The 23,018-nt window shown below is 52.0% G+C and overlaps 1 protein-coding gene across 1 annotated transcript in view; it reads right to left on the minus strand.

Moving 5' to 3' along the window:
• Positions 1-11,229: 11,229 nt before the first annotated feature.
• Spsb4 (splA/ryanodine receptor domain and SOCS box containing 4) overlaps positions 11,230-23,018 on the minus strand; it is a 28,099-nt gene continuing 16,310 nt past the window's right edge. Inside the window, exon 2 of the mRNA XM_042665768.1 lies at positions 11,230-11,370. Within this exon, the coding sequence (XP_042521702.1) occupies positions 11,243-11,370 (128 nt within the window). The 3' untranslated portion in view covers positions 11,230-11,242. The remainder of the gene's footprint in view (positions 11,371-23,018) is intronic.

A 23,018-nucleotide genomic window follows, 5' to 3' on the forward strand; every position in this document is an offset into this window, starting at 1 on the left:
TAGGGACCCGGGATGCATGGAGCGTGCGGATAGATGCCAAAGCCGATCCGCGGGCTCCGGGCTCAGTATCAGGCCTAGAGCACTGCCAAGGTGGGGGGGGGGGGCGTGGACTCCACCATCCCCTGTCTCCCCTATTCCCAGCCTTCCTGGGACCCCATTGGCCTGAGTCAGGCCCCAGCCTCCCTGCAGCTGGGTCCCAATGACCTGGGGGCGCCCAGCAAAGCGGCCCTCCCTCCCCACCACCCCGGATCGAGGGGATCCCCTTCCCACGTGCTCATCTCTGTGGATCTCAGTGGGCATCTGTGGGATATTTCTTGGAAATCCAGCCAGGATTCCTTCTACAAAGACAGCTCAGCCCGCTCCGGGCTAGTCGGGAAGCTGAGAGCTTAAGTTCTTGGTTCCAAGCTCGCTTGGGTCAGAAAGTCCATGAGACGGGGCTGGGAAGATGGCTCAGTGGTAGAGTGCTTGCCTTGCATGCATGAGGCCCTGGGTTCGATTCCTCAGCACCATATAAGCAAAAAGCAAAAAAAGCCAGAAGTGGTGCTGTGGCTCAAGTGGTAGAGCGCTAGCCTTGAGCTGAAGAGCTGAGGGACAGCGCCCAGGCCCAGAGTTCAGGCCCCACAACCGGACCAAAAAAAAAAAAAAAAAAAAGTCATGAGACTGTCACCTCTGAAGACCCACCCAAAAGACCCAGGAGTGGAGCCGTGGCTCAAGTGGCAGGGCTCTAGCCTTGAGTACAAAAGCTTAGGGACAGTGTGCAGGCCAAAGCTGAGGCTATGAACAACAACAAAAAACTCAAGGGTTCCAAAACTTCTACCTAGCTGTCTAGAGCCTAGAATCCAGACATCCCACCCAACACTCTCTCTTCGTCCCTCTACACTCCTGATTTCTCCGCATCCGGCCTAGGACAAATATCAGGCCCCCCAATCTGAAGTTCAGTTCAACATCTCCCTCTTCTACATCATCCAAATACCCTCTCTCATGAAAAAAGGCCCAGGCTTATTCATCCAAGCCTGCTACTCAGAAAATATTTTGGTGTGGGTAGTAGGGCTTAAATTAAGGGCCTAGGCACAGTCCCTGAGCATTTTTTTGCCCAAGGCTGGTGCTCTACTACTTTTTGAACCACAGCTCCACTTCCAGCTTTTTTGGAGTCTCACAAGCTTTCCTGCCTGGACTGGCTTTGAACCACACTCCTCAGATCTCAGCCTTCTGAGTCGCTGGGATAACAGGTGTGAAGTACCGGCGCCTGTTGCATTTGCCATTTTACACTGACAATCAGTCAGGAGCAGGTGGCTACCTTCCACCCAGGGAACTGGGCACATATTTGCACAGCTTCCTTTGCCCTGCCCAGCTACCTTAGAGAGTCAACTTTGCCATGGGGAGGAGGGGAAGGAGGAAGAGAAGGAAGAGGAGGAAGAGGAGGGCAGGGCACAGACAGAAGGAATCGGTGGCAATACTGGGTTGTCCTCTGGAAGTGGGGCTGGAACCATTTTCTAAGTTCTAAAGGCCTAGACCACTATATATACCCACACATGACATATTTCTATGGTGTCCTCTCCCCAAAATGTCCAGATTATAAACACATTATAAATTATAAAATTCCACTTACCATGGCCTTCTGTTAAGGAGCGCCCATTCATTGTAGATACTTAGAAAAAGACAAAGAACACAAAAAAATAAAGATTAAAAACAATCACCTATGACAGATTTGTGTCAAGTCCTATAGCAAAGGACACACCCAGAAGATGGAACAGTGCGGGGGGGGGGGGGGGGGATAGAGGAAGGGGGACGGTGGAGACAGTGGCTCACATCTGTCATCCTAACTACTCAGGAGGTTGAGATCTGAGGATCATGGTTCAAAGCCAGCCTGGGGCAGGAAAGTGTATGAGACTCATCTCTCCAATGAACCACCAAAAAGCTGGAAATGGTGCTGTGACTCAAAGTGGTAGAGCACTAGCCTTGAACACAAAAGCTAGGGACAGCACCTGGGCCCTGAGTTTGAGCTCCCCAAGGCTGGCACAAAGAGAGAGAGAGAGTGAGAGAGAGAGAGAGAGCAGGAGGGAGGATGGTTGTGTTTCCAATCCTCTTCTGGCAGCCACAGCTCACAAAGAACCAAAAGACTAAAGGTCATTTCTCAGGGTTTACTTTTCGGAGATGCTGTACTCTTCTGAACACAGGCATATTTTAAAGACTCCACAGTCTCCCCCTCCCAGTTCCAGGGTGGTCTACTGTCTATTATTTATGTGTACACGATTCATTATAGCGGCCACCAGCTGTGGTCCCCTGACCCCCCCCCCCAGCAGGCTGATTGTGTGGCCCCCACTCCCCAGAACACGCAGGAGGCCTGCTCTCCTCCCGTCTAGCTGGGTGAAATTTAATTAGAAAGGCAAATCTGGAAGAAAAGAACACAAAATAACCACATTAAATAAAAATAAGAGATGGCTCTGAACTCGACCTTGAGCCAAAAAGAAAAGACAAAAAAAAAAATCTGCAGTCATTCGATGAATCATAGAGTTAAATAATTATTGGTGTCCTCTAAACTCTTAACTCAGCTAAAAGATGTTTCTTGGGGCAGTGGAGAGGGGAGGAAGAAAGAAACAAGAATTAGATGAACACACACATCACTTTTAGAAAGCATAAAAGGGAGGTTTGGGGCAAGTGGCTCACACCTGTCATCCTAGCTGCTCAGGAGGCTGAGATCTGAGGATTGTGGTTCAAAGCCAGCCAGAAGCAAGGTAGTTTGTGAGACTCTTATCTCTAAATTCACACACCACACACACACACACACACACACACACACACACACACACACACACACACACACAGAGAAAGAAGCCAGGGGCTGGGAAGGTGGCTCAGTGGTAGAGTGCTTGCCTTGCATGCATGAGGCCCTGGGTTCTATTCCTCAGCACCACAGAAGCAGAAAAAGCCAGAAGAGGCGCTGTGACTCAAGTGATAGAGCAGTAGTCTTGAGCAAGAAAGCTCAGGGACAGTGCCCAGGCCTTGGGTTCAAACTTGGGACTGGTATAAAAGAAAAGAAAGAACTCCTAAGAGGACAGCAAAGGCTGACAGCTGTTTATCTAAAACAATACCTGGAGCAGACAGCCTAAGTGCTCTACAAAACTTGGATGAATAGAAAGATAAATTCCAGATACTACCACACATTTCTACTTTGGACCCAAGGAAGAAGAGATGGGTGCTAGAAGACAGCCTTGAATTCAGGCCTGTCCTCTTAGCTACTCAAAATGCTAAGATCGGGAAGATCACAGTTCCTAGCCACCTTGGGTATAGATTGGGTGAGATCCCCTCCCATTCCCGCCCCCCCCTCCCTCTCCCCCCCCGCCCTCCCCCGGCCCAAACTCAACAGAAAACACTGGGCATGGTAATACAGGCCTGTTATCCCAGGAGAAGAGCCAAGGCTAGAACCCAGGCCTCCTGGAAATTCCAGGACCCTTTTCGCTGAGCAAGAGGATTTTTTGGCTGCAGAGAAACAACACCCAAGAGAGGAACAAACCATTTTACCTTTTGGTTACTTTGCAGTTTTCAAAACTTGTGTTCCCAAAGCCATGTGGAGTGGCCATTTGTCTCACCTGGAGTCGTGAACATTGGATGAGTTGGGTTCTGGTTTCGTTTGTGTCCAGCCTCAGTTTCCCTGTGGAGCCACAGACCAAAACCTGCAACTCTCCACATCCCCCACCTCCTCCCCAGCCTCTTACAGCTCCTGCATGGTGTGCAGAGCTAAATAATTGCTTTATTTATTTTTGTTTATGTGGTAGAAGGAATCGAACCCAGGGCCTAAGAGAACTAGACAAGCACTCGATTCACTAAGTCACATTCCCATCCCTTTCCCCTTCTTTTTTACCTGCTAACATAATGAAGTAGTTATTATTATTATTTTTCTCTGTGTGTGTGTGTGTGTGTGTGTGTGTGTGTGGTTTGCGTGCTAGTTCCTGGGGCTTGAACTCAGGGCCTGGGAGCTGTCCTTGAGCTTTTTCACTCAAGGCTTGTAGTGCTTGAACCATAGTCCCACTTCCAGCTTTTTGGTGGTTCATTGGAGATCAGAGTCTCACCGGGACTTTTCTGTGCGGGCTGGCTTTGAACCACAATCCTCAGATCTTAGCCTCCTGAGTAGCTGGGATGACAGGCATGAGCCACTGGAACCTAGCTTTTTGAGACTCTTAATCTCAGATGCTGAGTGACAGCATCTGGATGGTTGACTTTGCATAACATTTAGGCCCTTGGGTGGATTTGCTCAGCTCTGCCCTAGGCCTCCGGTCAGATGGAAGCTATGCTTCTTTACTGGGGGCCTTGGTAACGGGGTCACCTGTGCAGGCAGGTCAACCCCCTCATGTCTCCCGCTGCTGGGACAACGAATGCCACCCCCCCCCCCCCGGACCTCAGAATGCCGCGCACATACCTGACAATCAATAAACGTCTGCCGACGGAGTTCCTGTTAATGAATGGCGACGACTCATCAGCGAGTATTGATGGAGCAGGGCTCCTGCTTAGTCTGGACAGGAAGCCGGGGCTTTTGCCAAAGGGAAACAAGAGGAAGAATTCCCAATCTGCTGCATGCATTCTAATCCTCTGTGTAGACAGATTGGTCATTGATCCCACCCAGGAGACTGGTCTCTCTCTCTCTCTCTCTCTCTCTTTCTGTTGTCATGGTGATGCTTCAAGAAAGAAAGAAAGAAAAAAAAAGATTGTTCTTTAACAGCATCTCAGACATCAGGACTCTGAAGTAATAGCCCTTTAAAAATGGAATCATTTTAAGAGCTATCTGAATGCACAGGGTTATTTTTTTATTCTCTTCAGATGCATTATTAATGTGGTGATAAGACCTCATAAATGCTAAGTCCCCGTTCAATGGCCCCCCATCCCCGCCTCTCAGAAGGAGCAAGGAGGGAGGCTCTCCAAGCTCAGCACATCCTGGTACATGGGGGGAAAACTCCATGGGGACTTTTAGCTTAGAGCTTTTTAGTATTTTTGGAGATGAGGTCTTGCTATGGATAGCCCAGGATGGCCTGGCTGTCCCCCCTGCCATGAGTTGTAGATTCTTTTTCTCTTTTTTCTTTCTTTCTTTCTTTTGTGCCAGTCCTGGTGCTTGAACTCAGGGTCTTGGTGCCACCCCCCACTGAGCTTTTGTGCTTAAGGCTAGCGCTCTACCACTTGAGCCACAGCTCCACTTTAGGCTTTTGGTGGTTAATTGGAGATAAGGATCTCATGGACTTTGCTGCCTGAGTTGTCTTTGGACCTCGATTCTCAACTTTTATTTTTATTCATCATAAAAAAAATCTCTTCGATAAGTGTAGTGCTCGTTTTAATATTAAAAAAACAAACAAACAAACAGCCCACTGACATTAAGGGAAAAAGTGACCAAGCCTTTTTCCAGTCTTTTTCCTAGTGGTTTTTGCTCCCCTGCAGAAATGCTGACAGACACCAGATGGCAGTGTTGAGTCGGCTCTGAGCCCAGGCTTCCCTGCATGGAAGGCGGGCAGGATGCTCAGCCTGGGGTACCCACGTTCACCACCAGGGGGAAGGAGGGGGACGCACCATGGGGCCAGAGGCTCACTGATGAGTTAATTCCTACAATGTATTGAAATGTTCCTTCTGCGTGTTGAAGCTCCAAATCCAACACAGAACTTCAAGTGTTCCTGCTAATGAATGATTGGCAGAAGGAGAAGAGTCCAATCTCTGAAACTTCCTAGCTTAGGGAACCGAGAGCCACCATTCGTTCATCACCTCCCTATTGTCAGGCCTTCCACACGGTTTCATCTACTCCTCGGGTCTATGCGTGGTTCAGACAGCTGAGTTTCTCCCCAAGTTTACACGGCCGAGCCAGGGTTTTGATTCTGGTCTGTTCAGCTTCAAACTGGGTTAGCCCGGCTTGGCTCCATAGCCCGCCACGGGGAGGGGATCTAGAACACCTGTTCTAGAAGTGGGAATGCCGGTTCTGGGATCTGTCACGCAGTGGGACGGCCCCTCAACCCATTCTCCCTGCTCGGCCACACTGGGGTCTCCATCTTCATGACAGGTGTTTTCACGTCTGATTTACACCGGGGGAGAACTGAGGCCTGGAGATCTGACTGAGCTCTGGGAGCTGCCTGGTGCCTGCTGGTTCTCTTTTTGATGCGTATGGTCAACAAACACTTTTGAATGCTGACTGTGTAGCAGATCTGCGCCGGGCACTGGAATGCAGATCTGGTCTCGACCTCCAGGTACTTGCAGGTTAGGGAAAGTGATTGTCCCCATCAGGATGGTGCCTCATTCCCCTTGCCTTCTGATGTCACCTCTGCTCCATCTAACTAATCATTTGTCCATCCAGCCAGCCAGCCATCTAGCCAGTCGCCTCTTTGTCCCTTCAACTATCCATCATCTAGCCCCCTCTGTCCATAGCCACTCTTCCACTCACCTACCTCGCCAGCATGAGATCCTGAGTTCAAACTCCAGTATGGTCAGCGATTTTTTTTTTTAAGTTAAAGGCAGGACAGACTGGGTGAGGGTGGCTCACGTCTGTCATCCTAGCTACTCAGGAGGCTGAGATCTAAGGATTGTGGTTCAAAGCCAGCCTGAGCAGAAAACTGTGTGAGACTCTAATCTCCAATCAACCCATAGAAAACCGGACGTGGTGCTATGGTGAGTATTAGAGTATTAGTTAGCCTTGAGTAAAAGTGCTCAGGGACTGTGCCCAGGCTCTGAATTCAAGCCCTACGGCCAACAAGGAAAACAAAACAAAATAAACCTTTGGCATTATCTTAGTTCTAGGAGCTAGCTGCACTCAAATTTCCCAACACCCCTGGTTTTGCAGTACTGGGGGTTGAACTCAGGACTGTGCTTGCCGGACAGTTGCTCTACTGCTGAGCTAGGCCTCCAGCCCTTTTTCTTGCACTGGTCACTTCTGATATAGGGTCAGTCTTGCTTCCGGCCTAGGTGAGCACAAATGAACTGCAAGCCTCTCCCTCCCCCCGCCCTCTTGTTCTTTGTCAGTCGTGGGGCTTGAACTCTGGGCCTGGGCGCTGTCCCTCAACTCTTCAGCTCAAGGCTAGCGCTCTACCACTTGAGCCACAGCACCACTTCCGGTTTTCTGGTGGTTCATTGGAGATAAGAGTTTCACCGGCTTTCCTGCCCAGGCTGGCTTTGAACCACGATCCTCAGATCTCAGCCTCCTGCGTAGCTAGGCTTCTCATCTTTCTCTCGTCACCTTTCTGACCTCTTAAGTAGCTAGGATTACAAGTGTGAGCCATTAGCACAACAGAAACTTTTTTTTTTTTTTTTGGTATTGGATGGTACTGGAGTTTGAACTCAGGTTCTCTCCGGCTAAGCAGATGCTCTACCGCTTGAGCCACACTTCAGCCCTTGACTTTAGTTTTTCTTTTCTTTTTTTTTTGTTCACATAAGGTTTCACCTAACTTCCTGGGCCAGCCCTCAGTCTGCAATCCCCCTGCTTTCTTAGTAGTAGTAGAGATTACCGTCACCACCACCACCGTCCTGGTCCCCGGAACCTGATAGTTTAAGTGGTTTTGATGCATAGCCAGGCTTGGGAACAGTCAAATTTTTAACAGCCATTTAAAGAAAAAGAAAAAAGTCCAACAGGAATTTATTGAGATCCTACTGTGCCTCAGTGGTACTTCTCTGTGACAATGGCCTCTTTGTGGGGCGGAGGCAGCGACCTCTGGCCGCATGCTGGGCTTTCTGTAAAATCCCAATGCTCTGAGAAAAAAAAAAAAAAAACCAACAAAACCCACAAATGCTGCTAGCAGCACATTTCCCGGCCCTTCCCCCACCCTTTCAAGTGCACCATAAATGGCATTTAAAACTTTATTGATGAAGAAGCTATTCGCCAGCTAGTTAGTTCGCTTAAAAACAGCGAGTAAATGAACCTAGGCCTCTATGGTGGCAGCCACACTGATGTCTTATTTAAAAACCTCAGCGAGAACACACCAGGGTGACCGGAACTCCCACAGCAGCTAGAATTCAAATGGCTTATGATCAAGACAAACACTGATGATATTAAGGTAGGCGACATTAGCGGTTCACGTTTCAAACCCGGTTCCTTGTAGCATGAACGTTCAGCTGGGGGCCAACACCCCACAGAATGACGGAAAGCCAGGCCTCCCTGGGGTGTTAAGAAGTTCAGTAAAATCATGGATGAGTGTATACAAGGTGAAGGCAGCCTTGGCACTGCAGTGTGCGCATGTGCACCAGCTTTTTGGCCCTCAGAAAAAGACCAAGCCAAAGACTCAGACCTCCAAACAGATGGTGTCTTCGAGAGGGGCCTGGTGTGTGTGTGTGTGTGTGTGTGTGTGTGTGTGTGTGTGTGTGTGTGTGTGTGTGTGTGTGTGTGTGTGTGTGTGTGTGTGTGTGTGTGTGTGTGTGTGTGTGTGTGTTTCCTAGTGCATGGTTTTTCAGTCATGAAATATGTGGGCATCCTAAAGCTCAGGAGTCCCCTTCTAGCTGCCCACAGCCTCTGTCATGGGTCAGTAGGCATTGCTGGACAGTGTCCACTCACACTAAGGTTGGACCAGGCAACCTTCATCTTGAAGATCAAGACGAAGCAAGTAAGGCTGGAGACAGTAGATCCAAGCCTGTAATCTCAGGAGCATCTCAGGAGGCTGAGATCTGAGGATTGCAGCTGGAAGCCAGCCTGAGCAAGAAAGTCTCGGGGACTCTTATTTCCAATGAACCAGCGAAGTGGCAGAGGTAGAGAGGTATGGCTCATGCAGTAAAGTGCACGCTTCATGCGGAAAAAGCTAAAGGACAGTGCTCAGGCTCCAAGTTCAAGTGCCAGCACCACAAAAGTTTAAACAAAGAAAGAAAGCAGCAAGTTAGTGACCCAGACACAGCACGCAACTTGGGCTCAAAGCCAGCCCGGGCAAGGAAGTTCATGGTTCATGAGATTCTTATCTCCAGTTAGCCACGAAAAGTAGATCTGTGGCTCAAGTGGTAAAGCACTAGCCTTGGGCAAAAGAGGTCAGGGATAGCACTCAGACTTTGAGTTCAAGCCCCAGTTCAGTACAGGCACAAAACACGCATACACACACACACAGACACACACACACACACATACACACCCCTACCACAAAACACCAGAACTAATATTCAGGTGCACCATTGTTAACTGGAAACAAAGCTGAGATATGAAAAAAATAGTTTAATGCTGTAGAGTAAGTAAACACTGATTCAAAATGAAAACTATGTAAAAAGTTCATAATAGCATCCACCAAGTAAACCCTTATTGCTGAATCTCACTGTCTGTGAAAGATTTGCCCACAAAAACTATCAGACACTTCTGAGAGAAATTACAGAGGAGTTAAGTAAACAGAGGCACATGGCTTTTACACAAATTAAAAGACTCACTATTGTTATGAAGTTGGTTCTTTTTAGCCTATCGATTTTGTGAAATCCCTACTGAAATCAAAGTGACTTTTCTCTTCAGGAGAAATTGACTATCTGCTTAGTCAGGTTAAAGGGAAAGCCAGCTGGGCAGAATTCTTTTAAGCCTTTGTTCTAAAAAGCAAAGATGAAGAAGCAATACCATGCGATGGGAAGCTACAGGGGCCAGGATGTTACATTAGTGAACACAGGAAAATCAAATAGATCAGTGGAACAAAATAAAGAACGGAACAGCAGAGCAGTCACAGAGAGTCTTACGTTTTGAGCCTGAGCAGTCCTCAGACCTCGATCCTCCTACCTCTGCCTCCCAGGAAGTTGTAATGACAGGTATGAGCAAGGCACCCTGCTTAAACTTGGTTTTCCTTCACCATGGCCAGCATCGCAGGACACAGGCACACCTCTCCTCTGGGCCCAGCCTCTGCAGACTCACTGGGGGCAGGGGTGAAGGATCCAGGCTTCAGGCTGGGACCCCCAGACAGAAGCACAAAGATGGAAGTGGAAATCTGGGCCCCTTTTTCTTCCCAAGAACACCTCGTAAACAGCAGAGAGGTTGGATGACACACTTTATTAGAAACGCACCTCGCTCTTGAGTCAAATTCACAGTGAAGTGGGCAGAGGCAGCCATGGGGGGAGGGGGAAGGACACGGAGGGGGGCCCTCTGGCACCCCAATGCTGCGATCATTTCCAGTTGAAAGGGAGGGGGGCGGGGCCTCGGAACCACACAGCGCTGTTAGGATGGTGGTGGGAGGGTAGCAGCAGCAGCACTGACCTGTGAGAGGCCCACGTCCCCACCCCTCCAGTGGCCAGCTGCCTCCCAGCTGATAAATAAAACACGTCACACGTAACAATAAAAATTATAGTTGGCTCACAGAAAGCTTTGTGACACCCTAAGATTATGCCCTGACTGGATGCGGTCAGAGGCTACCCCGTTCTCCAGCACCCCTGGGCTTGCGGTCACAAGGCCTCCCCTGGACTCTGGACTCAGGACTGTCCTCACTACACTTTTTTTTTTTTTTTTTGGTTGGTCATGGGTCTTGAACTCAGGGCCTGGGCGCTGTCCCTCAGCTCTTCAGCTCAAGGCGAGTGCTCTACCACTTGAGCCACAGCGTCACTTCCGGTTTTCTGATGGTTCAATGGAGATAAGAGTCTCAGGGACTTTCCTGCCCCAGGCTGGCTTTGAACCGTGATCCTCAGATCTCAGCCTCCTGAGTAGTTTGGATGACAGGCGTGAGCCACTGGCACCTGGCTCCTTTTTTTAATTTTTAAAAATATTTTTGAAGATTCCAATGCTACTTAAAATGATCAGAAGCAAGGGCTACACTGTGCCCTCCGTGAGTCAGACCCCCCTTTCCTGGATGGAGGAGAATGGGGGTGATCACAGGGTTCTGCCGATGGCCGGGAAGGGTAGGGATGGGGGGTAAAGAAGACACCGTTCAAAGAGGTTCACATGTTCAGAGTCAAAGGCGGCCCCAAAGCCCTTCTGTCCACTGTCTGGGGGTGGTCTTGAAGTGGCCCCAGCTCCTCCTGGTCAGGGCGGTCTGCTGTCCTGGTCACTTTTCCTGAGGGGTTTCTCTTAGGTCCAGGAGGCTGAGCCGGTCCAGGAGGATCCCCACACACACACCCCCACCCCCCGCAGCAGGAAAAGTCCAGGCCCTTCGGGAAGTGTGGGCCTGCTAGGCTGTTTTCTGGGCAGTCCGTACTTGGCAGAGGGGGCGGGGCGGCTATCAGACAGTTCCTGCCCAGGCCTGCAGGTATCCTGGGGGCATCGAACGTCCCGGGCCCTGGGGTCCACGCGGTGGGGGATGTGAGGCACCCAGCCCCGCAGGCTGCCCACCGCCCTGAGCACCGGTCACTGGTACTGCAGGTAGTTCTTGAGGGCCTCGGGCAGGGGCAGGGCGCCGATGTCCTGCAGGCGATGGCGGCCCAGGGCCGAGCGGATGGCTCTCCGGCACAGGTCCATGAGAGGGAGGGGTTCGGCTGTAGAGAGAGGGGAAGTGAGTGTTAGGGGCTCCTGGGCCTGGTGGGCTGTGGTAACCAGGGCAAAGAAAGCCCTCCTGAAAGCTGTCTGCCGCACAGGCGTTCCTGTGTGTCTGCCATGTAAATAGAACCCCTCTCCACTTCTCTCTGCAAGTCAGCCTCAAAAAATGTTCCCACATGGGCGCTATGGTGGCTCACGCCTGTCATCCTAGCTACTCAGGAGGAAGCTGAGGTCTGAGAATCACAGGTCGAAGCTAGCCCCGGACAGGAAAGTCCATGAGACTCTTTTGTCTCCGGTTAACCACCAAAAAGCCAGAAGTGGAGCTGTGGATCAAAGTGGAAGAGCGCTAGCCTTGAGTGGAGAAAGCTCAGGGACAGCGCCCAGGCCCTGAGCCCAAGCCCCATGACCGACCAAAAAAAAAAAAGGTTCTGATTTGCTTACTGTGCTTCTAAAAAGATCTCTCAGCACACCATCCTAATTGACAACAATGTCAGCTGGATGAAGAATTGGTGGAGCCAAAGCTTCACGTCTAGATCGATGCTAAAAACAGCACAAGGGAACCCTGCGGGCAGCCCTCCACTTCATCCTCCTCCTTCTCCATCTCTAAGCTCCTGCATGGACTGGCAGAGCCCCGGGGCTTCCAGGGTCTCAGTTGCCATCCTTAACATAGGGGGACTTAGCCAGGTTCTCACACCTGTCACCCTAGCTACTCAGCAGGCTGAGATCTGAGGATCTAAGTTCAAAGTCAGCCCAGGGAGGAGAGTCTGAGGGACTCTTATCTCCAATGAACCACTCAAAAACCAGAAGTAGAGCTGTGGTTCAAGTGGTAGAGGGCTGGCCTAGAGCACAAAAGCTTAGGGACAGCGTATAGGCTTTGCATTCAAGCCCCAGGACTGACACAGAAATAAACAAATGAATATAAAGTGGGGAAGGGGAGTGGAGAGATTTAGCTCACCATGGTCCTGTCTGAGAAAGAAGAGGGTGGGGTCTTGGCACGGCGATCTGTGGCTCCAGCTGTTCCCCTGGGCCTCTGGTCTCATCCCACCCAGCAGAAAGGACTGGCCAAGACATGGCGCACCACCCTCTCCTCATTCCTCAGCTCACCGTTTGAAAAAAAAGATCAACCATTCAAAGCCACAAGGTAAAAATTCCTCTGTGGTAATTTCAGACCCGTGTGTCTGATGACAGCGTGGAATTCTGAACTTGGTAGATCTGCCCTGCGCGCTGTTTGTTTTCAGGAAAAGAAAGGAGGATGGCATGTGACGGGTGTGATTGCATGTGTCCATGATCCCAGCTACTCAGGAAGAGGAGGCAGGAAGATCCTGCACTGGAGGCTGTGGTCTAGGGAGTGAAAACACTCAACCAACGGAAGAACTGGAGGTGTGACCCAAGCGGCAAAGCCTGTACTTAGCAAGCGTGAGGCCTTGGGTTCAGTCCTGGGTACTGTCAGGACTGAAATCTGGCGTCACCTCTCTGACCTATGTCTCCTCCCGCTCTGCCGGTCAGCTGCGGGTCCACGTCATCGTTTACGCCAAATGGACAGGTGTATGCGATGCCAGCAGCCACGCTGCGTCTGACAATACAGAACTAGATGTGGACAGGATCTCAGCCCGCCAAGAGGCCCGGGCTCATATCTAGAAAGCACCTGGAATGTGCCCGGGCTTTAGTGCTTTCCCCAGCCAAAGGCTGTGACAAGGATAGGGTCACATGACCTGGTCAGCGAGCGTCCCCAGAGCCCCTGTGGGGCCCCCATTTTTTCCCCAGGAGTGAGAGAGCTCCAGTTACTTCACTTACACAGGGGGTATCACCAAGGACAGGGGCTGGGTAGGGGGGGTTGGGAAGAGGAGCGGGGGAGAAGCCGCCGGAAGGGAAGGATGCAAATGCCATCGCCATCGATGCAGGAGGACTGAGGAGTCCGCTTGGCATCTCTCTCAAGATGCAGATGAAGATGTGCAAAGAACTCCAGGGGAGCCTTGAGCACCATGGAACCATGCTCGGGATAGTCCTTAAAACACTGCCATCCTAGCCGGGAGCCCGTGGCTCACTCCTGTCATCCTAGCTACTCAGGAGGCTGAGACCTGAGGATTGAGGTTCAAAGCCCGGGGAAGGAATGTCTGTGAGACTCATATCTCAGATTAACCAACTAAAAAGCCAGAAATGGAGGTGTGGCTCAAGTGGTAAGAATGCCAATCTCGGGCTGGGAAGATGGCTCAGTGGTAGAGCGCTTGCCTTGCATGCCTGAGGCCCTGGGTTCGATTCCTTAGCACCACATAAGCAAAATAAAAAAAGCCGGAAGTGGTGCTGTGGCTCAAGTGGTAGAGCGTTAGCCTTGAGCTGAAGAGCTGAAGGACAGTGCCCAGGCCGAGTTTAGGCCCCACAACCGAACCCCCCCCCCCCCTCAAAAAAAAGAATGCCAATCTCCAGTGAAAAACCCAAGTGAGGATGTAGGGCCCTGGGTTCAAGTCCCAGTCCCAGCATCAAAACCAAAGAAAAAAGGAGCCAGGAGCAGGCGGCTCACACCTGTCATCCTAGCTACTCAGGACACTGAGCTCTGAGGATCATGGTTCAAAGCCAGCCCAGGGAAGGAAAGTCTGTGTGAGACTCTTGATCTCCAAGGAACCACCAAAAAAAAAAAAAAAACTGGAAGTGGTGCTGTGGCTCAAAGTGGTAGAGTGCTAGCCTTGATCCAAAGAGATCAGGGACAGAACCCAGGCCTTGAACTCAAGCCCCACAACAGGAAGGAAGGAAGGAAGGAACGGGGAGAGGGAGAGAAGGGGAGAGGGGGAGAGGGAGAGAGAGAGGGAGAGAGAAAGAAAGAGAGAAAGAAAGAAAGAAAGAAAGAAAGAAAGAAAGAAAGAAAGAAAGAAAGAAAGAAAGAAAGAAAGAAAGAAAGAGAACCCAGAAAAGTAAATAGAGGAGCTAGACGCATAGCTCAGTTGATTAAGCACTAGCCAATAAGCAAAAAGCATCAAGTACTGAGTTTGAGTCCCAGTCTTGGACCAAAACGGAAAAAGAAAAAAAAGAAAAGTAAACAGTCAGCTGGGGCAAGCACCTGGCAGCCACGCAGACAACTGGCACCGCTGTCCTGTTCCTCAGCTGGATGCCAAGGACCAACACACACCATCCTGCTGGGAAGACCCTGGGAGTTAGCCCTGGGGCTCACTCCTGCCAGTGCACTGATTGTGTGTTTTAGACCTTTCCAAGTATGAGCTCAGAAGTGGGTCCAGAGGAGATGGTAGAGAGCTTGTTTTCCTTCAGTTCAGCGAAACTACTGAGTATGCTTAATCCTTGCATGGTTTTATTCCCTAGCTCCCTCCTTCCTTCACTCAAAAGATTCAGTAAACCGGGTGCTGGTGGCTCACACCTGTCATCCGAGCTGCTCAGGAGGCTGAGATTTGTGGATCACGGTTCAAAGTCAGCCTGGGCAGGAAAGTCCGTGAGACTCTTTTTTTTTTTTTTTTTTTTTTTGGGTCCGGTTGTGGGGCCTGAACTCTGGGCCTGGGCGCTGTCCCTCAGCTCTTCAGCTCAAGGCTAGCACTCTACCACTTGAGCCACAGCGCCACTTCCAGCTTTTTTCTTTTTGCTTATGTGGTGCTGAGGAATCGAACCCAGGGCTTCGAGCATGCAAGGCAAGTACTCTACCACTGAGCCACCTTCCCAGCCCTCCGTGAGAAATGAACCGCCAGAAAACTGGAAGTGGAGCTGTGGCTCAAGTGGTAGAGCGCTCGCCTTGAGCTGAAGAGCTGAGGGACAGTGCCCAGCCGTCTGAAGCCGGGTGGCATCTCTGCCAAAGGAGTTGATCCTACTTAGTGTCTTCATTTCATGGCTACCTGATTATGGCTCAGTGCTCGGCAAAGCTGACCCATGGCTGGTGAATCATCAGAGATGGGATTGCCCAACCAGAAGTCTGATCTGAGAAGGCCAGCCAACAGCTGAGAGTTCAAATCCCTGCCCGGTCCCTTCGGATCCATGGGTCTGAGCGAGTTCATGTTTCTTCTGAGACTCTGCTTCTGTAGACAGCCTGGGCTCCCATGGCCTAGCCTCGGGCCTCCAGCCAGCTGCTCACCTGGATTTAGGTGTGGCCACCAGACTTGGCACACCAGAGAGGGGACTGCCACCCTGCCAGCTGGCCAGCTGGGAACTTGAAGATCAGCGTGGCTTTCTTTTCTTTCCACAGCTGGCCATTAGGGCCAGCTCTTCCTAGCCTGGACCTGAAATGAGGACCCGATGAGCACCTCATACAGGCCAAACCAAACATTTTGTTGTTTGAAGCCAGTGAGCTGTGGCTTTGTGCGTTACTGCAGCAAGACCTGGCCGGTCCTGACGGCTGCAACTCGTCTCGGTGGCAGAACAGGCATGACAGAGACCCGCATCGCAGAGACAACGCCCGTCTGTGGGTGTCTGCGCCCGCCATCACTCTGGCCTTTCTTCCTCTGTCAGATATGGGGTGATGGCTAACTCACTGCTTGATTATCGTTTCTTTATTTACTGTCTGTTTGCTCTTTTTTTTTTTTTTTTTGGTTGGTTGTGGGGTTCGAACTCTGGGCCTGGGCGCTGTCCCTCAGCTCTTTAGCTCAAGGCTAGTTCTCTACCACTTGAGCCACAGCACCACTTCTGGTTTCCTGGTGGTTTATTAGAGATAAGAGTCTCACAGACGTTCCTGCCTGGGCTGGCTTTGAACCATGATCCTCAGATCTCAGCCTCCTGAGCAGCTAGGATGACAGGCATGAGCCACCAGCACCCGGCTGTTTGTTCATTTGTTGAGACAAGGTCTCGATTGATTGTGCAGCCCAGGCAGGCCTGAAACACGTTAGGTAGCCCAGACTGACCTTGAACCCAAGATCCTCCTAGATCCTCCTGCCTTGGCCTCCTGACTCACCGAGATGTCAGGCATGGACCACTGCACACAGCTAACCCTGCTGTGTTAGTGAGGGAGGCTGTGTTTACCCCTGAGATACTGAAGAAATGTGTGTTTACACAGGTGTTGCTCATAGTCTGGCTTTGGTGGCAGGGCAGGGGAGAAGGTGGTGAAGGGTGGAGGGCAGACCCCAGTTCTAGGCAGAATAACTGCAGGACCCATATTCCCAAAGGCCGGTCTGCCAAGGCCTGCAGGTGAAGGTCTGGAGGCGGGGTGAAGGACCAGGCAGCCTGCAGGGCGGCTGTCCAGCACACAGGAGGCCCTGCCCCCCCCAGGGGGAGGGGGGGAGGTAAGAGGGAGGAGGGAAGCCCAGGAAGATGCTCATCCGTAAGGAAAATGTGCGCCTGCTCAGGACTTGCATTAAGACTCATTTAGCAACAGCGATTAGGGAGCTATAAATAGCCCCAGCACTCTCTCAGGGGCCATAAAACACACTTTCCCCACGCCGCCCTCCCCCCTTCCTCTCCCCTACCCAATCTGCCAGCTGGTCTTGCTTAATTGGGGCTCCAAATAAAATACCTGGAAGGCTACGCTTTGATGGAAGACCCCGGTTCCCATAGTGACCATTCACTAGGACCCGGATGCTGGGGCCCAGGAAAGGAGGGGTTAGAGGAGGAAGAAGAAGGAGGAAGATGGGGAGGGGAGGGACCTGTGGTACAGAGTGGATGGAAGAGGCAGAGACTTGAGTTCAGATCCTGGCTTGGTTCCTGAATAGCGGGGTGACCCCCCTGGTCTGCTTCCCAACTTCTCTGGGGCCTCCTGACCCCTAGGCAAGAAGGCAGAAGCCCGCCACTAACTCCTTCACCTCGCTCGAGGCCAGCCTGCATTTCTGATTCCAGGAGAGCACACCCAGAACCCGGCCAGGCCCACTACCCCATCTCCGCGTCTCTGAGCTCAGTGTGTGTCTATTCCAGAAGATTCCCCTGGGCTCCTCCCCGTGTCTCTGCTCTCCCCACCGTGGTCCCCTTCGGCCTCATTTGAATGCTACAGGAGTTGATTTTTTAGCACGAGTGGAGTGCAGCGAGGAAGGGGTGTCCCGTCGGGAAACCGCCAGGCACGCTGCGGCCGCTGCGCTCTCCCAGCGTGGCTAATGGGCTTAGCGGATTCTGCGCACTGTGTGGGGCAAGGCAGCCTGTCTCCTCCGGTCTCTGCCCTGCCACTGGCAAGCCTGGGAAGGGGCTGTCAAGGAGAGGGTCTTTGAGGGATTTTCTCTTTTCAGTACTGGGTTTCCAACTCAGGGTCTTCTCGCTCTTGTTAGGCCGGCGCTCTACCACTTGAGCACTCTTTTTTGCTTTATTTTCTTAGGATGTTGGTCTTAGGACGTGAACTCAGGGCCTGGGCGCTGTCCTGGAGCTCTTCAACTCAAGGCTGGTGCTCTACCATGTGAGCCACAGCTCCACTTTCAGCTTTTTGTTGGTTGACTGCATATGAGAAAAAGTCTCGGGGTTGGGAAGGTGGCTCAGTGGTAGAGCGCCTGCCTTGCATGCATGAGGCCCTGGGTTCCATTCCTCAGCGCCCAGGCCCAGAGTTCAGACCCCCCAACTGGACCCAAAAAAAAAGAAAAAGAAAAGAAAAAGTCTCATGGCCGCTGAGTGCTGGTGCCTCATGCCTGGAATCCTAGCTACTCAGGAGGCTGAAATCTGAGGATCGCAGTTCAAAGCCAGCCCGGGCAAGAAAGTCCGTGAAACTCTTATCTCCAATAAATCACCAGAAAAACGGAAGTGGCGCTGTAGCTCAAGTGGTAGAGCACTAGCCTTCGGCTGAAGAGCTGAGAGATAGTGCTCAGGCCCAGAGTTCAAGTCCCATGACCTACAAAAAAAAGAGAGAGAGAGAGAGAAAGTCTCATGGCCTTTTCTACCCAGGCTGGCTTTGAACCACAATCCTCAGATCTCAGCCTCCTGAGTAGCTCTTATTACAGGCATGAGCCACCAGTGCCTAGCCCGCTACAGCTGGTTTTTAATTAAGAGTTCCATGTCTTTTTTTTTTCTTTTTCCTTTTGCAACTTGGGTTGGCCTCAGACCATGATCCTCCTATCTTTGCCTTCTGCATTCCTGGGAATACAGACATAGAGCTACACCATGCTAAGCCTATTCTATGAAATAGGCTTTCGCTTGTTTTTTTGTTGGTCGTGGGGCCTGAACTCTGGGCCTGGGCGCTGTCCCTCAGCTCTTCAGCTCAAGGCTAGCACTCTACCACTTGAGCCACAGCACCACTTCTGGCTTTTTCTGTTTAGGTGGTGCTGAGGAATCGAACCCAGGGCCTCATGCATGCAAGGCAAGTGCTCTACCACTGAGCCACCTTCCCAGCCCTGGCTTTCGCTTTTTAGTGTTCATTTATTTCTGCCTAGGTTGGCCTTGAATCTCAATCCTCTTAAGAACTGCATGCTGAGTAGCTGGGATTGCATGCATCTGCCATCGTGTCCTGTCGAGGCTCTGCTGTTTTAGCTGGCTCTGTGACCTAGGCTCTGCTGTTTTAGCTGGCTCTGTGACCTAACTAAGAAAGACTTTGCCCCTTGCTAGCTGCCATGGAGGACCAAGCCTTTGCCTGGTGTGTTACATCCCTGTTACGCCAACGCTATGCCACCAGGTGGTGACAGAGAGTCACCACAGGCAGCATTGAATTCACTCTTAGGAAAATGGGTGATTCATGGCAAACGATCATTAGCGTATAAAACCAGGATCGTCCATTTGATGATCACTTCAAAGGCAAACCACTGAATGTAACATAGTGGCTAGAGGGTTACATGCCAATTACCAATCTTTTGCCAATTCCATGACTTCCAACCCCACCCATGAGTCCAGACCGTCAGCCAGATAGGCCTGGCTAAAAAACGCCCAACACTGCCAGTTATTAACTGCATGTAGTCCCTTCTCCTTCCGGAGCCCAAATGGCCCCTCTGTGACAGCGGACTGAGAACCACTCTGTGTGGAGGAGAAATCACTGGAAAGGAGAAACCACTGCTTTATCTTCAGCTCTAGTAAGTGTTCAATAAACACCGGCCATAAATAACAATAGATGCCCTGTAACCCTCCCTGCTCAGTGGAATGACTGTGTGTGGGTCACTGGGGGGAAATGCTTGGCATAATGTTCTGTAACTATCTAGCCGTGATACTACAGGCAGAAAGGAAGCAGATCCGGCTACAGACCCTGGGGAGTGAGAGGGGAAAAAGAGGGGGGCTGGGGAACTCCCAGAAAAATGCCATGTGTATGGCTGCCCACTAAATTCGCTGCTGGATTAGCATGCCATTTCCTTCCAACTTCAGTGGCTGCCCTGCGTCTGGGCTGTGAAACCCTTTGGGAACCCTCTCAGCCTTGAGGCCATTCTTTCTGGAAAGCTGCCATCTACCCCTTTCTCCAGGGCCTTTGGGGAATACAGCTTGTTCCGCCACGCGGTGCTGGAGTCTCCAGGATCTCTGTCTCTGTGTGTGTGACACGATCCATCCCACGGGCAGGCTGGCCGGGCTCAGGCCTCCGTCTCTGGATCTCCACACCTGCCACTGGTTTATAGTGTCCCTGTCTCTTTCTAGAACTGAGATGCACTGCCCTCCCCTCCCCTCCCCTACTTTGGCAGACAGGCCTGTTAGGGGGTTGGGGAGAGGAGGGAGTATAAAGAATTCTCTTTAAAAAAAAAAAAAAAGTTGTGTGGTTTCCGTTCAAACCTCCTCAAAACTCCACCAGCCCAAACCCTGTGACACTTCATTCCCCCAGCTTGAATGGGCCAAGCTGCACCTCATAAAGCGACAGGGGAAATATTTTGGCTGTGTTTTCCGTAACGCCAGGGCCCACAAAGACTCACTTGTGATAGGCCGGCCATGCAGCCACACCTTGCAGACTCCCAGGATGCACAAGTCTGGGAAGTAAAGTCCGCAGACACGGCTGCCTGCGTCACGCCGGCCACCTGTGTGTGGGCCACAGGGCCGGGGGGGGGGGGGCGGGGGGCAGCCTCTCAACCCTGCCTTGCCAGGGGATCTGTTCACAGACTGCTAGAACCAAACTGCCAAAAACAACACTCACCATGGGCCAGGCGGAGGGGGCGCTGAGAGTGCGCACAACAGACTCAAAGAAGTTTCTGTGGACTGACCAATGGCAGCCACCCAGAGGGCTGTCCCACGTGTTGGGGTCACAGTCTGGCCTCATAGCGCTCCCCCTTTCAAGGAATCCATCCACAAACTCCCCTCCTGCCAAATTCTGTGTGTTCGCTCCCCTCCCCCAAGAGGGAAGGGATGTCCAGCCCCAGTGCCTTTGCTCTGGCTGTGGCCCCCCTGGGGGGGCCTGGTGGTACGGTGGGGTACCCCTTTCCTCCATCTAATCCTGCCACAGAGCCATCCCTGCTCACTCCTGCGTGCCAGCTCCCTGGCATGAGCTGAGGACAAGCAGATGATCACAGTCTTCTTGGGGAGTTTTGTTATTTAACGCTCGGATGATCAGTCTCATGGCCACTTCATTTATTTGAGATGATTGGAGAAAGAGCCTTTTCAACATTTAGTGATTTGATGAACTCAGGGCCTAGGTATTGTCCCTGAGATTTTTATGCTAAAGGCTAGCGCTGTTCTACCACTTGAGCCACAGCCCCACTCCTGACTTTTTGGTCTTTAATCGGCAAAAAGTGCCTTACCAACTTTCCTCTCAGGTTGGCTTTGAACTGTGAACCTCTGATCACAGCTTCCTAAGTAGCTAGGCATGAGCCATGGGTACCTGGCTGATTTTAGTTCATTTTTCTTTCTTTTTTCTTTTGGTCCCACATGAGGCTTGAACTCTGGGCTTGGGTGCTGTCCCTGTGCTCTTCAGCCCAAGGCAAGCGCTCTACTGCTTGAGCCACAGTGCCACTTCTGGTTTTCTAGTGGTTTATTGGAGATAAGAGTCTCACGGACTTTCCTGCCTAGGCTGGCTTTGAACCATGATCCTCAGATTTCAGCCTGAGTAGCTGGAATTATAGGCGTGAGCCATCTGCACTGGGCTTAGTTCATTTTTTAGATAGGGAGGGACTCACTTTTGTCCAGGCCAGTCTCTAATCAAGATTCTTCCACCTCTACCTCCTGAGAAGCTGAGATTGCAGGAACACTTTCCGACTTCTCTTGGCAAACAGGAAATGCCTTGTTTTGAACAGCATCCCTCCTCTTGCATTTTGGGGCCATTAGCCAGTAACAGAAAAGCTACTTGAACCCAGGTACTGGGATACCATGACAGTTGATCAGATGAGCAAGACAGCTCCCAAGGAAACACTGAACGAAGTGACAACTCCATTCCAAATTTCCTCACACTGCTCAGCACAGCGCACGATTTAAACTGAAATCACTTAACCCTTCAATTTTGCATTTCGTAGTTTAATATTTTGGGGCCGTGGTTGCTGACACATAACTGGAATAGGTAAAACCCCGCAATAGGAACGCTACTGGATTGGTTATAGTGTTTCTTTCACCTCTGCCATTACCTTAATTACTGGATCTCTACATTAGGGGCTCGCTGACCTGCTCTGTGGTACCAGCTCACCATCCCGTGCTCCCTCCCAAATACAATGACCTGTGGATCCCAGAGCCCAGCCGTCCTCCCATCACAGGAGGCTGGGAGCTGAGCCCTGGGAACTCCTTCCATTCCCAGGCTGTGGGAACACAAGATGGTGGGAGCAGAGGCGCCTGCCGGGCAGGAGCCAGGGCCACTGACAGTGATGGCGAGTGAGCACAGAGGAACAGTGTGCCTGCCACACGGGGTCCAGACGAAGCGAGGAGAAAATCCTGCCGTAGCAGGGGGGTAGCGAGCCCCACTTGTGACCTTAGTCATGCCAGCCTGTAGTTCCGGCTGGCCCCGCCAAGGGAAAGGTCTGAGAGGCTCTGGTTGGGGTCCCGGTGCTTCTGTTTTGGAAGTTAGTCAGTCTGCCACCGCTGCCTCATCTCCCTCATGTTGTAAGATTAACTCTGCCAATACCGCGCCAGCCCACGCCCACGCCACTAGCTCCGCCCACGGTGCCAGCTCTGCCCAATGTTAGTCTTGCCCAGACAGCCACGCCCACACCACTAGCTCCGCCCACGGTGCCAGCTCTGCCCAATGTTAGTCTTGCCCAGACAGCCACGCCCACGCCACTAGCTCCGCCCACGGTGCCAGCTCTGCCCAATGTTAGTCTTGCCCAGACAGCCACGCCCACACCACTAGCTCCGCCCATGGTGCCAGCTCTGCTCAACGTTAGTCTTGCCCAGAGATAGCCATACCCACCACACCAGCCACGCCCACACCACTAGCTCCGCCCAGAGACAGCTCTGCCCTCAGCCAAGCCCCGCCCGCCAGTGCCAGGGCTGTCCGGCGGCCCCGCCCACACTCAGCCCCGCCCTGGCTCTGCCCAGCGTCCAGGCAGGGAGTCCTGGGTGCAATGCCCAGAAAGGCCCAGGGCACGGAGCACAGGGGCGCGGTGTCCCAGGTCCTGGCCGCTTCCGGGAGGTCGCCAGCCCTGGCATCCAAAGGTCCCTGGCAGAGACGCTGGCCGGGCCCTACCCCCGCCCGCCCAGGCCCTGGGCGGCGAAGCCAGCGGGTCTGCTTGAGCTGTGAGGACAGGTAGCCGTGCCGGCCTCCGGGAGCGCCCCCCCCCCCCCCCCGCGCTCGGCGGGACAGGAAGCCCCTCCAGCCCGAGATGCACTGGCATTCACTGTCACCACGGGGCTGCGGGCAGCCGCCCAAACAGCACGGAAGACACAGCTGCAGGGAAGCTTCTGCCTCACTCTCCCGCCTCCCGCAGCCGGG

The sequence above is a fragment of the Dipodomys spectabilis genome, unplaced genomic scaffold (genome assembly GCF_019054845.1).
Source record: "Dipodomys spectabilis isolate Male_0828 unplaced genomic scaffold, ASM1905484v1 ptg000342l, whole genome shotgun sequence".
Lineage (NCBI taxonomy): Eukaryota > Metazoa > Chordata > Mammalia > Rodentia > Heteromyidae > Dipodomys > Dipodomys spectabilis.